A 15,919-nucleotide genomic window follows, 5' to 3' on the forward strand; every position below is an offset into this window, starting at 1 on the left:
GGGGGGCTATATGGCGTTCCATACAGGGGGGGCTGTATGGCGTTATCTACAGGGGGGGGGGCTGTCAAGAGTTTACTATGGGGCCCAGTCTTTCCGAGTTACGCCCCTGCCTGTGAGCACACCCATACACCAGCTATGAGCGCTCCTGACATTTCTAAGGTCAGTCACACGATGATAATAATGGAGCTGTGGATTGGTCTGCTGCCTCAGTATCCGCTCTCTGCGCCTCCCAGTAATCGGAGCTCCATTCACATCAGACTTCTGGGATTCAGCCGCCAGGGAGATTCAATCACGTTCCAGAGGGAGTGCTGCTGACGTCACTTCGACACTCCGAGACTTTCCCCAGTGCTCCTCCCCTTACCGCTCCGCCTCCTGCGCTGTCAGTCACATCTGAAGCTGCAGCACCGCGGTCTGTGACACACAAAGGTAAGAGCAGCGCCGGGACTGCCCGGTAATCCCGTCATATAACGCATGTATGGTCACGTACTGTCGCTGCGGCACCGTCCCGGGGGCCGCGCTGTCCTGAAGTGTTCCCGGATACATGAGGCCATGGCTGCCCGCGACCTCTGCAGCTGTTCGGTGCATGGCGCCGGTTGTGGGGTTGTAGTGTGCTGTGCAGGGTGGTGGTTGTGGGACAGGTGAGGACCGTTTGACTTGCTGCACACTCGGCCTGATCTCCGTACTCGCAGCTCTCGGGAGACCTCCATTGTCTGCATGGATTAGTCTCCTGCCTGACATGTTCTATATGTCCCTTACCGGACTGATGGCCTCAAGACCTTGGACGGTGTCTACCTCGCGGGCGATCTCTCTCTATCCATCTCCTCACAGCTGTGGTGGGAACACGATGTTGGCTCATGGCCCTGCAGATCCTCTCTGGACCATTCACCTTGAGAGGAGCGTTGTAATAATGATGCTCTGCCAGGCCTCGTACTGCTCGCCATGGATGCGGACATTTACTATAGATTTGCCCTGCTCAAGGTCGTCCAGGGCATGCTGCCAGCGGTGATTATAACGTGTGGCATTCTAGTGTTCTCCTGTGACTGGGGTAGTAAGTCGCACCCAAGTAATGGAGTGGCATTCACCAGCTGTTACCCCAATGTGAGAAGATGCTGGAATTCTGGGAATCCAGGACCAGAGCCGTGTGTTGTGGCCCTGAAATAAGATGTCATTTGACCCTGAGTGTGAAGGACGCTCCTCATTTGGCGTCATTCCCTGAAGGCATGGGTATGACGTGCAGCGTGTAGGCCTCCACATGTATGTGTGTATATATATATATATAATTGAAGTCTACTAGCATGTAATATGAGGATTATACGTAGCCATGGCTGCTTTCCTGGGATACTCGTATGTTCGGTGGATCGTGTCTAGGCCTGAACGACATATTCTCCATGAATGTGGGACAGTTCTGTCTGTAATATATAAATGAACAGATGGTAGACATATTGTACGCTCCTGTGAAACCATGCCGATTGTATTGTTAACCATTGACGGATCCTTATCTGCACCGTCACTTTCCGGTATCCTTCACCTCCACACGCCTGTGCTGCATACATACTGATGGAGTCCTGGGAAATGAACTCTAATGTGTATGCCGGAGAGAGCGATATTCCAGTGTGTTACATGCCGTCATAGTTGCCAGGTGTCCATTTACAAATCGGACAAAGGCAATCTGAAAAATAGCCCAATGTCAAACCTCCCGACCGTTCTGGAGCCAGCGGAGAAATCCAGACTGTTTCCTGGGCGGCCGGCAACATGTCCTGGTATCAACTGTCTTCTTCAGGATGCAGATATAGTTGAATCCGATGAGTAGGGAGCTGTCAGCTCCCTGCTCCACCATTCGCACTGTGACTCTTGGCGCAGACACGTGATGCAGTGACGTAATCGCCCGTTTGCTTTGAGCCATGCATGGCACAGACTGGAGGAAACCTGCAGTGGCAGCTCCTCCATTTATCGTGGGAACAGGGCTAGGTGAGTATAATATTTTTAGGATCCACTAAGAGGCATTATACTGTGGGGGGGAGCATTATAGGAAAATTTTACTGTGTGGGCGGGCACAGAGCGCATTAAACTATGGGAACATTTTACTGTGTGGAGGGCATTATACTGTGTGTGTGTGGCACTATGGGGGCTTCATACTGTGCGGGGGGGGGGGGTACTATGCAGGCAGGATACTGTATGGAGCATTATATTGTGTGGGGGCATGATACTGTGTAGGGTCACAAAGGAAACAGGATATGTATGGACAGGGTTTGGGAGGGGTAAGAGGCATGGCTTAACATTTAAAGAGACTCTGTCACCACATGATAAGTCGCCTATATTGTACATAATGTGATCGGCGCTGTAATGTAGATTACAGCAGTGTTTTTTTTTTTTTTGTTTTTTTATTTAGAACGATAATTTTTGACTGAGTTATGACCTATATTAGTTTTATGCTAATGAGGTTCTCAATGGACAACTGGGCGTGTTTTACTATATGACCAAGTGGGCGTTATAAAGAGGTGTATGACGCTGACCAATCAGTGACCAATCAGCGTCATAACTTCTCTCCATTAATTTACACAGCAGATAGCGTTCTTATTCCATCACTATGTGCAGCCACATACACACACACACCAACGTTACTCATGTGTCATGACAATGAATATACATTACCTCCAGCTAGGACGTGAAGTCTATTCATTCTCCTGACCACTTCTGTAGCGTCTCTGTGATTTACAGCATAGCAGGCGTAGTCTCTCAAGAATACGCTGTAAGCTGTCATTCACAGCGAGAGCTCGCTGTGCTGTAAATCACAGAGACGTGCAGAGAAGTGGTCAGGATTCTGAATAGACATCACGTCCTGGCTGGAGGTAATGTATATTCATTGTCAGGACACTGCAGTAATGTTAGTGTTTGTGTATGAGGCTGCAGAAAGCGATATATCTATATCGCTATCTGCAGTGTAAATGAATGGGGAGAAGTATATGAAGCTGATTGGTCAGCGTCATACACTCCTCTATAAAACGCCCACTTGGTGATATAGTAAAACACGCCCAGTTGTCCATTGAGAAAGTCATTAGCATAAAGCTAATATAGGTCATAACTCCGTCAAAAATGAACGTTTTTCGAAATAAAAAACACTGCTGTAATCTACATTACAGAGCCGATCACATCATGTACAATATAGGGCACTTATAATGTGGTGACAGAGCCTCTTTAATAAAAATGTCTTTACATGAGTTGTCTCTCTGTACATCATTGAAAGTTGGGAAGTTTGCCTAGAGTAGAAAATCTGCACGTAATACTAATGTGTGCACGTGGCCTAGGGGTAATACACATGTGACAGATTTTTTACACCACAGATCTGACCGCAGTGAATCCGCCACAAAATATGCATGTTTCTCATATGTAGATTTGCCACAGACCTCGCGAGATCACGCTGTAAATGACAGGTTACAGCGAGATTACGCTTTGCTCGACTGTAAGTACCACATAAACGTTAACGAAGTCCCGGGAATGTGAATAGACATCCCGTCCTGTCTGGAAGGAATGTCTATTCACTATCTAAACACTTCAGTAACGTTAATATGTAAGTATAAGACAGCACATAGTGATCTAGCAGGATCCCTATATGCTGAGTAAATGAATGGAGAGAAGTGTATGACGCTGATTGGTCCGCGTCATACACTTCTCTCCACAAGGCCCACTTGGACTAAAGTAAAAACACGCCCAGTTGGGCATTAAGAAACAAATTAGCATAAATCTAAAATCGCTCCTAACGTGGTAAAAATAGTTTTTATACATAAAAAGCATTACTGTCACCTACATTACAGCGCCCATCTCATTATGTAGGAGACAGGGCACTTATAATGTGGTGACAGAGCCTCTTTAAGCTCAGTAGCATGCAGAATTAAGAATGCAGCTGTGGATGAGAATTGGCTATACTGAGTTACAGCATGCATAAGATAAGCACTTGCAAAGTAAAGGCCCTTTTATGCCGGCTGATCGGCCGTGCAGCGAGCGCCGATCAATGAGACATCGTGATCGGCGCTCGTTTGCTCCGGTAACGCGCGGCTATGGATGGGAACGAGCGCTCGTTACTACAATTGCTCTTTTATTGCTCTTATTATCATGTCTGCAGCGCATCTCCTTGTTTACACAGGGAGATGTGCTGCTGGAACGATATTTCGCTTTTTTAAAACTTACGACCAGCAGATGATCGAGCGTTTGATCGTTCATCTGCTGATCGCTGCCCTGTGTTCTTTGAACGCTCGTCTGCCCGATATTCGCCCAGTGTAAAAACCCCTTTACTAGAAGGTGAATATTTAGGTGCAGCATTTCTAACCTTCACCATTTCTATCCACTTTGCTGTTGCTTTGCAGCAGTTACCGCGCGCTCCCCTGAGGGAGGACCTGTGAATGGGAAGCGGAGATTTCTGCCTTTCCGGCTTAGGGCTGAGTAGCTGAGTCATGGCCAACTGTCTGGTTGCTACATACACCCAGCCTAACAAGCGGCTTTTATATGGACGGTCTCCCATTATGCAAATCTTGGCCTAGCAGAGGGCAGTGAAAGGGCAAGGAACCTTTGTTGTACACAAACTACTGTATATATATATTTTTTTTTATGTCATTCTCCAAGTTTTTTTTACCTGTTCTAAAGACTTCACACGGGATTTTTCTTTTTTTAGGGATATGCTTCAGAAGTAAAATGTTAAGTTTAAACTTGCCATCTATCTGCAAGGCGCAACCAGATGCAGGCTCCAAGGTGGACACTGGTGGGTGGCAGCCCAGGTAGAAGCCTTGGAGAGTTGTTGGGTTCCCCTAAGCTCCGGCAAGGGGGGGATCATTGATCCTCAATCCTCTTGGCCTATGGTTTGGGGGGTCGGGGAATGGTTATGCGGGGCTTCTCTCCTTTAGGAGTAGGGCTGCGATAGAACGCATACTTTGTGCACTTTTTTGTGTGGCACCTCTGCACTTTTTTTTGCACTTTGGGTGACAGCACAACTCGGGCTTTCTATAAAAAAAGAAATCTACCTGCAATAACAGACTGGATAACTGATCTAAGTCATAACTCAAGCATGAGTGAGGACACGCATCGCAGCGGGCCGCAAAATGGTGGATTCCAGATTTAGAGCTAATGGCGATTTTGCAGGTAATTCTGCAGTTTCAGCGTCCACATCATGATTGCTGCTATTAAAACCATATAGTATGTGTATCGCGAAGCCGCGCAATGGATACGGTTTATAAAAATGAATCATAGGGTAACATGGAATATTGAAATAAAGGTTATGAAATGTAATTTTTCTGATTGGTTGCTTTAGACCACTCTTAGCTCACACTTTTTTTTATTTTTTTCGATAAATATTTTATATGAACTTTATAAGAGTTCTCCTTTAAGATGAGCAAAAATATGTTTGGAGTTAAAAACGTAAAGCGCTTAAACAGCAATGATTGTCACTAAACTAGGTAAAGACTCTCCCTCCAGTGCCAAAAATGTTGGTGTTTTCTCAGGGGCCAATTTCACGTCTCTGCGCCACCATTAGTAGAGTATTGAAGTGGGTGTCTGGCATCTGTGACATCAGCTACTTACACACAGGGGACAAATATAGAGCTGTATAATTGGCACTTTATAACATAGATTTTCAGGACACATTGAGCCAGATGTATTAACCGAGTTTGGCGCAATGTAAAAACTAAATATCTGACACATCGCATGGCTCATGATCAATGTCTAAGGCTATGGTCACACTGAGTATTTTGCAGGCAGAATTTCTGCCTCAAAATTCCGTTTGGAAGTTTGAGGCAGATTTTACTCTCCCTGCACGCCGATTTTCGCGGCGTTTTTCTTTGCGTTTTTTGCACGCGCCCATTGTGCGCTGCGGGCATAAAACGCAGTGAAATACGCTTTCTCTGCCTCCCATTGAAGTCAATGGGAGGTCAGAGGCGGAAACGCTCGAAGATAGGGCATGTCGCTTCTTTCTCCCGCGAGCCGGTTTTACTGCTCGTGGGTGAAAACCGCCCCCGCCTCCCAGTGAAATCGACGGGAGGCATTTTCGGGCCGTTTTTGACTAGCTTTTTGGCGCGGTTTCCGCGTCAAAAAACTCGTCAAAATACTCCGTGTGAACATAGCCTAATGCTGCAAGCTGGTAAAAATGAAACCGAAGTCTGCGCCAGTTCTGAAATGTTGTACATGTGCTCAACTCCTATACCACACTGCTAAATACGGTGCAACTGGAACTAACAGCCACCCCCGAAATGCTCCTTTTACAGATAAAATTCAACGTAGTTTGGGTATGATCGGCTTCCGTTGATTTCTTCCGTCAGACCTTTCTGTCACGAACCCATCGACAGAAAGGCAAACGTAAACCATAGCTACCGTCTGAATTACCGTTGATTTAAATGGTAATGGTTCCGTTGCAATTGGCTTCCGTTTTGTTTTCGTTCCGTAAGGTTTCCATTTTTTTTTTTTTTTTTTTTAGCAGAAACCATAGTGTAGTCCGCTGCGCTATTGATTCTGTGCAAAATAACGGAAGCCTTACGGAACAGAAGCCTTTAGCAACTAAATCATTACCTTTTGAAATCAATGGTAATGCTAATGGAAGCTATGGTTCCTGTATGGGTTCCTCAGACGAAACGCATCAGCAGAAACTGAATGCTGATGTGAACAGGCCCTGTTAAACAAACATTTTGGCTGGGTTCACACACCGTGGGCCATTTGCATTTTTTGCCACAATTTTCTGAAAATCGTGACAAAACTGTGCCAATTTGTCATGATTTTGCGTAAATTGCGTCAAAAAAGAAATTTGACCTTGCCATGTGAACAGTCTTTATAGGGACTTAAATGCTGCAGATAACGTCATTTGAATTTTTTTTTAAATTTATTTATTTTTCAGGATTCTCTTACCTAGCTTGACCATTAACCCCTTGATGTATTATCACGTACATGTATGTGATGAGCATTAGGCTGGATTCACACGAGCACATTACGTCCGTAATGGACGGAACGTATTTCGGCCGCAAGTCCCGGACCGAACACAGTGCAGGAAGCCGGGCTCCTAGCATCATACTTACGTACGATGCTAGGAGTCCCTGCCTCGCTGCGGGACAACTGTCCCGTACTGTAATCATGTTTTCAGTACGGGACAGTAGTTCCACGGAGAGGCAGGGACTCCTAGCATCGTACATAAGTATGATGCTAGGAGCCCGGCTCCCTGCAGTGTGTTCGGTCCGGGACTTGCGGCCGAAATATGTTCCGTCCATTACGGATGTAATGTTCTCGTGTGAATCCAGCCTTATAGCGAAGCATGGAGCGCACCCACAGGCTGAGCGCACGCCATACCCTGCAGGTATCAGCTGTGTCTTATAGCTGAACCCGGGACTAACGGCCAGGAGCAGCGATTGCGCTGTTCCTGGCCATTTAACCCCTCAAATTCTGCCGTCTATCGTGACCACGATATCTGAGGCATTGATAAGTGGGGGGCTCATCGGCAGCTGGTTCAAATCCCTTAAGGGGACTAATAAAAATTGTAAAAAAGCAAAAAAAATAAAAATGTAAAAGTTGAAAACTTATTGTAAACAATAATCAAAATTGGTATCGCTGCATCTGTAAAAGTCCGAATTATTACAACTCAACATTTTTTAACTCTCACGGTGAACGCGTGTGAAAAAAATTTAATTAATTAAAATTTGCCAAAATCGCTGTTTTTATTTTCCTTATTTTTTTTTGTCACCCTAGCTTAAAAAAAATAAAGAAATTGTAATAAAAAGCGTTAAAGTTCTAAAAAGTGGTGGTACCAAAAATGGTACCGATAAAAACAGCTCGTCCTGCAAAAAATAAGCCCTCACACCGCTCAATCGACGAAAAAGTTAGTTTTTAATAAATGGATTTTTCTTTGTAAAATATAAAAAAAACCTGTATAAATTTGGTAGCACCTGAAGGCTGCATTCACACAGGATAGAAATCCTGCAGATTTTCCACAGCATTTCTGAAGGGTTTTCTACAGCAAAAGGTGCACATTTTGTGTTCTTTTTTTTTTTACATTTTTTGTTTTTCTGAAATCCGCAGTGAACATCCAGAACAGAATGACCATACTGCGGTTTTGAAAATCCACAGCACGCTTTGATTTCTGTCCAGAAAATGTTTATCGGCATTTGGCTGGGAGTGTCTGGTTGGATTCACACAGGACAGAAATGCTGCAAAGTCCATCTGACATAAGGTCCTTCGAGGCTCTGTCACCAGATTATATATCTCCTGCATAATCTGATCGGCGCTGTAATGTAGACAACAGTGATTTTTTTTTTTTATTTGAAAAACAATCAATTTTTTTTTACACATTGTCTCTAGGCTGCAGTGTTGTTTTTTTTTTGTTTTTTTTTTTGTTTTTTTTTATGCTGCGTATTTTTAGGTTTGTGTTTTTTAGGATGTGTTGCTTTGCGGTCATGCATTGCTACTTATCCAGCTCTGTCCCATCTACAACTGTCATGTTTGTGATTGACAGCAACAGCTAAATGGTTAAATTTAACCGGTGACATCAGCAGGTGTAGCTCTAGTAAACTGCACACGCACAACCATCTAACATGAGGGTAGGTTTTATATCTGGACAAATGAGCTGCATCCCTTTGTTTTCCTCTGTTTTGCCTTTGGATATTGTGATATTATATTACCTGATTGTTTTGAAGAATAATAGCGGTCATCTAAAGTTTAGAATGAGTAAAAGTGCCCATACACATTAGACGAAAGCTGCGAAACGTGAACGGTTTTGATCAAACGTGTGAAATTCTAACTGGGCGATCGATGACAGTCATCTTCTAAAAATCAGGTCGGAACGTGTTGGAATTTGTTTTCTGAGTATTGGAAAAAGTTAAATTGTATTTGGGTCATTCAGATGAACTGCACGCGATTGTCCGAGGAGGAAAGTAGGCGGCGTTAACATTAAGTGGGTGGTGCTTTCTTGCGGGAACATTGGAAATCGATACCATTTTATTCATTACATCACTCTTGGCTTTACCTCGGCTGTTACTCTTCTTCAGTCGTCGGACATGTAGAGAACAATGCACCGATATGGGCAATATCTGAAATGTGTAAAGTTAAGTCGGCTTAACGAATATGAATCGGATGAACGATTGTCCGAACATCACCCTACTTATCTCACGTGTATGGTACCTTTTAAAGGGATTGTCCAGCGAATAAAAATTATTGTTAAGCCAGCTCACAATGGTGTGCATTTTGTATGCACTGGACAACCCCTTTAAGGGTATGTTCACACGCTTAGCAAAATCCGTCTGAAAATACGGAGCTGTTTTCAAGCGAAAACGGCTCCTGATTTTTCAGACGTTTTTGTAACAGCTCACGGTTTTCGCGGGCATATTTTACGGCCGTTATTGGAGCTGTTTTTCAATGGAGTCGATGAAAAACGTCCCAAGAAATTACCTGCACTTCTTTTGACGCGGCGTCATTTTACGTGCCGTATTTTGACGGCGCGTAAAAGTAAGCCTTGTCGGAATAGAACACCATAAATCCCATTGCAAGCAATGGGCAGACGTTTGGAGGTGTAATGGTGCTGTTTCTTCAGGAGTAATTCGAGGTGTAAACTGCCCAAATTACGTCTGAAACGACTGCGTGTGAAAATACCCTAAGGCAACGCGTAACGGATGAGCTGCGGCCAAAACTGCAATAGCATAAGTGTTTGCCTTGTTCGGTTTTTGGCCACGTGGTGCTTGCAAAAAAAAAAAGTGTCTGCTTTATCCGCCAAACACGCTTGCCAAAGAAAAAGTACAAAAATGAAGCACTGATATTCTTGTGTAAAAGAGGCCTTCTAGGTAGGGAAGTGGCGCTGTAACACACGGTATAGTGCTCACTATCTATTCCGCTATTACTGGCATCCCCTTTCTACCAATCCATATAGGCATTTCTGCATTAACCGAGAGGGGAGGGGGCTCCCATAGCAAACATCAAAATGACCTATTGTGAAGGATTTTAACACCCAGACAGAAAGGTCTTGTTTGTTCCCTCCTCCACCCCCTTTCTATGGGCTATAGTGCAGTTTCTGGGGCAGGTCCTGCACAGGTTCTTGGCACGCAGTACCAAAGGGCTTCGCCCCTTCTCTACTAGTGCCCCAAAGCCGTCCACGCTTGTCTATATACTTAGTAAGATCGTTCTTGTAGAATTATCTGCTCTGAGATTATAACTTTCAAGGATCAGAGTTGCTTCAGGGATGTTGATTTCGATTTTATATAATTTTAACCTTTGATTTATTATAGTTTAGCGTTTACCAACCTAATTTAGTGAAACTTGCCACTCTTTACCATCACTGTCCTAGAATTTGGTGTGTAACAGAGATCTCAAATTTTTTGCCCAGGATGCATCCAATTTTGCTTCTTTCTCGCAACTCCTACTGGCTGGAAGGCAGTCTGCAGCAGCAGGAACCTCCCCACCAATTCCCCCTCCCACAGCCATGTGTACAGTAAGAGACCAGACAAACAATCCCACAGTTGGGTCCCATTACACAGCCCGGCGAGGGTCATGTAAACGAGTGCCGATCGACGAGACTGCTCGTTGATCGGCGCTCCTTTCACAGGGATCTATTATCAGTAATGTATGGGGAAGAGCGATCGCTACTCCGATCGCTCCTCCCTGTACATTTCTATCATGTCTGCAGCGCATCTCCTGGTTTACACAGGGAAATGTGCTGCCGACAACGATATTTTAGGCTGCGTAAACGATGCAATCAGCTGATGGGCGTTTGCATATTCGTCGGCGGATTGTTGCTGTTTACACAGGGCAGTTATCGTGAATGAGCGTTTTGCGAATACTCGTTTGCCTGATAATTGGCTGGTGTAAAAGGGTCCCTGCTCCCCAGTCACATGTGAGGATTAAGAGTAAATGAGCCCTGTTGTAGGCACTTGTAGTCTTGCACGTTTCCTAGTTTAGTGTCCCCCTTTAAATCCCACCACTGACTGTGGTTACCAAGCAAGGGAAAGAGAAAACATCACCATTTAATGGGAATTATTTGCTGGCCGCTTCTAGTACTCTAGGATTAAAAAGAAATCACTATCTGTTTTACTATGAAATATATTGCATAATGTGGTTTTGTTAAACTCTAGATTTCTTACAGTTTTTCACGTATTATTGGAACGGTGCTAAAGGCAGAGGCTTCAGTTATGACTTCATATTAGATAAGGGCTATTTTCGAAGTGTTGTCATGAACCGCAATAGGGCATATGGATGCTGTAGAGAGGGTTGGGACGCTACAAAGTACGGCACTTCCTCTGGAGGATCCAGCCTGCCATTCGTCATACCGGTAGGCCATTTATTTTAATGGGCATCTTAAGTGATACTGGAGAGACAGGGACTTGCTGATTATGGGGTCCCAGCAGCAGGAACCAACAAGCCACACCAATTCCCTTCTTCCCCTGCATTCAGCTCACCGTTGGGTGGGGGGGGGGGGGGGGGCTACAACAGCCGCTTTGAAAAATATCCTTATATGTTTGGTTCACATGTGCGGATAGCCAAGCACATCTGGCCTCTACTAAGCTCTTTTCCCTGCTAGATTGTAAAATGGCAGATTACCCAGAAGGCATTAGGAGCAGCAGTGCGTGATGAATCGTTCCTGACATTCTGCTTGGATAGAGTGGTTGGTTTTGAGTCCTCTTAATTTGCTCTCTTTTTTTTTTTTCCTGCCTTTGTGGTTATTTGCAGCAGTGCTAGACGGGAGAATGTCGGCACTGTATATGCTTCGCACGGCATACAACAGTGCGGAATGTGTGACTAAGATCCGTGTTACAGCGCTGCGCTACAGTGTGGGAAATAGAAGTGTAGTGTGTACAAGCTGTCATTGATGGGAGCCCTTTATACTGTTCATACAATTCCCTCTGCTCATAGGGAGGGCCAGACGTATCCTTTTGATTTGATGGTTTGGCTGGGCGAGAAGGTCTCTTTAAATCTTCCCGCTGTCTTCATCAAATCCTAATGGGAGCTGTTCCAGGTTTTTAGTTTTTTTTATGAGGCTACAGTTATCTAATATCTCGTGCAACTTTAGTGAGCTGTGCTTTCCTAAGTTTATTATTATTGATTTTTAATAATGTTTTTAATTTTCCTTTCTTTTTTGTAGAAAATGGCAGTACCTCCGTCTTATGCTGACCTGGGAAAATCTGCTCGAGATGTATTCACCAAAGGATATGGTAAATTCTGAACTTTTCTTTACTCTCCTGTAATCAGTATTCTATACTAGGGGACATTTGCTAAGCAAACGGCGCCAGGATTCTGGCACAAATTGTGTCAGAAAAGTGCGTACAGCTGTCACCCTTCCGGAAACCGCGCCGCAAAACTCTTCAAAAACGGCCCTATAATGCCTCCCATTCATTTCAATGGGAGGTGGGCACGGTTTTCTCCCGCGAGCGGTAAAACAGCCTCGCGGGAAAAAGAAGCGACATGCCCTATCTTCGGGCGTTTACGCCTCTGACCTCCCATTGACATCAATGGGAGGCAGAGAAAGCGTATTTCGTGGGTTTTATGTCCGCGGTGCTCCATGGCCGCGCGTGAAAAAACGAATGAACATAGCCTAATTCTTCTTGAAGGTTCTCTAACCTTTATTGACTGTTTAAGAATCTTATCAAGTCCCATTGACACTGGATTAAAATAATCTTACTGTACATATTCAGGAATTGCTATTTATGTAATGTATTAGTAGCTGCAGACCAGGGCTCCACTGGTTTGAATTTTCTTCTATATTGGAGATTCTCCGGTTGAGGCCCATGCAGCTGATCCTCACAGCAGATTTATACATCCTATAGTTTGTGGGACCTGAGGCTTGTGACACTCCGCACAGTGGAGCTTAGGTTTAAAGAGGCCCATGATGCTGATTGGTCACTGATTCGTCAGCATCATACACTTCTCTCCACAAAGCCCAGTTAGTAAAACAAGTAAACACGCCCAGTTAAAAACACAATACACGCCCAGTTGGACATACGAAAAAAAACATGCCCAGTTGTCCATTTCAAAGCTCATTTGCATATATATAAAATAGCTCCTAACTTGGCCAAAATTGAACGTTTAAAAAAAAAAAAACTAAAAAAAACACGTTTCTGTTATCTACATTGCAGCGCCGATCACATGCAACAGGAGATAGGGATTTGAGAATCTGGTGACAGAGCCTCTTTAAAGACAGTGTCATCACAATTTTTTTTTTTATATGTTAAAGATGTTAGTGCTTTATTAAAAACGTTTGGATTAATTTGTGTGTTACTTTTTCTTATTTTTACACTTTTTCTTCCCTATGGGGGCTGCCATTTTTTTTTCCATTTCTGTATGTGTCGATTAACGACACATACAGACACGGAATACGGCAGCCACAGTCCCATAGGGACTGCGAACGGGTCCCGTCCCATCCACTTCTGTGTACGCCGTCTGTGTGGGAACTGCGCATGCGCCGCTCCCACACAGTCCAATTTGAAATGCGCGCCATCCGGCGCCATTTTCCTGTGGACCGGAAGTCGCGGCCGGACAGTAAGATTACTACTTCCGGCCGCGGCTTCCGGACTTGTGCACTTGGACCAGCGGCAGCAGACGGAGCGGACGGGCCGGAGGGAGCCGCGGCGACAGGAGCAGGTAAGAGATTTCTATGTATGTTCGTGTTTGTGTGTGTGTGTTTACTACTGTATGTAAACCTTCTACACTGTGTGTTAGCTCAAAAAATGGCGACACACAGTGTAGGAGGTTACACCGTTCAAACCCCTCGTTTATCCCGGCACTAGCCAGGATAAAGGAGGGGGGGATTCTCAGAGCTCACTAGAGCAAGTGCTTTTTTCCCAATTTTGCATCAAAAAGCAATGTGGTTGCTTTACCACATGCAATGCTGCAATTTTGGGAATAGCTCCATCTAGTGACCAGCAATGGGAAATATTATAAATTAGAATTTAATTTATAATATTTCCTGACTCGTGAAAAAAATAAAAAAAATTTGAACAATGTTTAATCACCTACACACTAAATGTTTAACTAAAAAAAAACAAAACATGTTTTGCTGGCAACACATTCCCTTTAAGCCATGTACATGGCCAGCATCAGAATGACTGTATTGTTAACTGTCAATCAGAAAAGACTCCGGATGTGGAATTGTGTATTTTTTTTTTTATCCTTGCTTCCTAATGTATCGGTTTCTTTTATTTTTTTTAGGTTTTGGCTTCATAAAGCTGGACTTAAAAACAAAATCTGAAAATGGGCTGGTAAGTTGAAATAACCTCCTGAGGGCTTGTCCACACAAGTTTCAGAAAATTTCTGCAGCAATTCCGTTGAAAAACGCAGACATTCCGCTGCGGCAAAAACGCATCATTTCCTACTGTTTTTACGGCAGAAAATGGTGCGTACTTTGCTTTGTTTTTCACAATGTTGGGAGATGGAGACCTCTCCTCTGGCCTCTTTCTGCAGTAGGAATTGACCTGCGGTCTGAAAAATACGTACTACAGGTCCATTTCTGCTCTGAATTTTTACGCAGCATGTGGATGAGATTTGTTAAATTTCATCCACTATGCTGCTAATGTTTTCTGCTGCGTTTTTTCCATCCGGGAAAAACGCGGCAATTCCGAAGCGTGTGGACGAGCCCTTTATAGTGTGTGCCAACCAGGATCAGCAAACACATTGCAAAAAGCAAAGGAGAAACATGCATTACTAATTTTACACATTTGATGGCACTATAAAAAATAGATTATATTAAGGAACTGCATAAATAGCAATTCCATAATTTAATCATTATTCAAAGTTGAACCGCTTTAATACTGTTCTAGTCAATAAGCCCTCGTCGCCTGGAAAAAGTCTAGCAGAGACAAAAGTAGAAGTGGCACGCTGCGAATATTGCTTTTACTTAGTTTTATCAGTCGGCGTGGGTCACATTAGTTGGATCCCTGCCAACCGGACATTGGGCAGCACATTATATCGATAATACAATCAATTATCATGAGTCATACAGTGGTTAATGTTGAAGTTTTTGAGATGCACTGTCAGTATGTCATTCCCTACGTGTGACATTTACGTTGAGATTCTTGCTATGTTCTGACCAAAAATAAATTATCATAGGGACAAATGGCTGTAAATGGGGAAGTTGATCATATTAGTTTAGGGGCTTAAACGGTGGTCTCAAAGAATACCTCTTAGTAAAAAATGATTGGGGGTTGGATTGATTTAAGATTTTATTGTGATGTATAAACCCAGCTTTAGGAGTAGGTATTTTTTACGCTGAGTTTCTTATTTGTACAGAAATTTAGCACTCCAGGTCCGGCAGGTACTGACAAAGCTAACACAATTATGAGATGCACACCTATGAGGTGGTAACCATCGTTTTTGTTTATCCAGGAATTTACAAGCTCCGGTTCAGCAAATGCAGAGACCAGTAAAGTCAGTGGCAGCCTGGAAACCAAATACAAGTGGTCAGAATATGGACTGACGTTTACAGAGAAGTGGAACACTGATAACACACTAGGCACTGAGATCACTGTAGAAGATCAGGTAAGGAAGAGACCTGACAAAATGTAGTAGATTCACATTCCTAATCTGTATCCGACAAAAGTAAATGCAACTGGCCAATTTCTTTTTTTGTTCAGCTTGCGAAAGGACTGAAGTTGACCTTTGACTCTTCGTTTTCTCCTAACACTGGGTAAGACGTGACTATATAACTATGCCTACACCCGGATTCCTTGATTCATGTAATGTGTAATATTCTAGTGAGCTTTGTGTCACAATTTCATGATTTTAATACAAGAGCTATATTGGTGATGTCATTCGAATGACACAATGCCTTGACATGTCTCCAACAGTCTTGATTCTTTAGGAACAGCTCAACTGTCCCTTAAAGTCTAAGGACCTGTTTGACATGTGAAAATTATTTTTATATATGTTAGTAATTACCTTGAAGGGGTTGTCCAGGCAGGGGGTGTCTTTTCATACTGAT

The 15,919-nt window shown here is 43.8% G+C and overlaps 1 protein-coding gene across 1 annotated transcript in view; it reads left to right on the forward strand.

Moving 5' to 3' along the window:
* The first annotated feature begins 302 nt into the window (after nt 1-302).
* Nucleotides 303-15,919, forward strand: part of VDAC1 (voltage dependent anion channel 1) — a 39,443-nt gene continuing 23,826 nt past the window's right edge. Inside the window, exons 1-5 of the mRNA XM_075856344.1 lie at nt 303-426; nt 12,089-12,158; nt 14,152-14,201; nt 15,325-15,477; nt 15,573-15,625. Of these exons, the coding sequence (XP_075712459.1) occupies nt 12,092-12,158; nt 14,152-14,201; nt 15,325-15,477; nt 15,573-15,625 (323 nt within the window). The 5' untranslated portion in view covers nt 303-426; nt 12,089-12,091. The remainder of the gene's footprint in view (nt 427-12,088; nt 12,159-14,151; nt 14,202-15,324; nt 15,478-15,572; nt 15,626-15,919) is intronic.

This window comes from Rhinoderma darwinii, chromosome 3, assembly GCF_050947455.1.
Source record: "Rhinoderma darwinii isolate aRhiDar2 chromosome 3, aRhiDar2.hap1, whole genome shotgun sequence".
Classification (NCBI taxonomy): domain Eukaryota; kingdom Metazoa; phylum Chordata; class Amphibia; order Anura; family Rhinodermatidae; genus Rhinoderma; species Rhinoderma darwinii.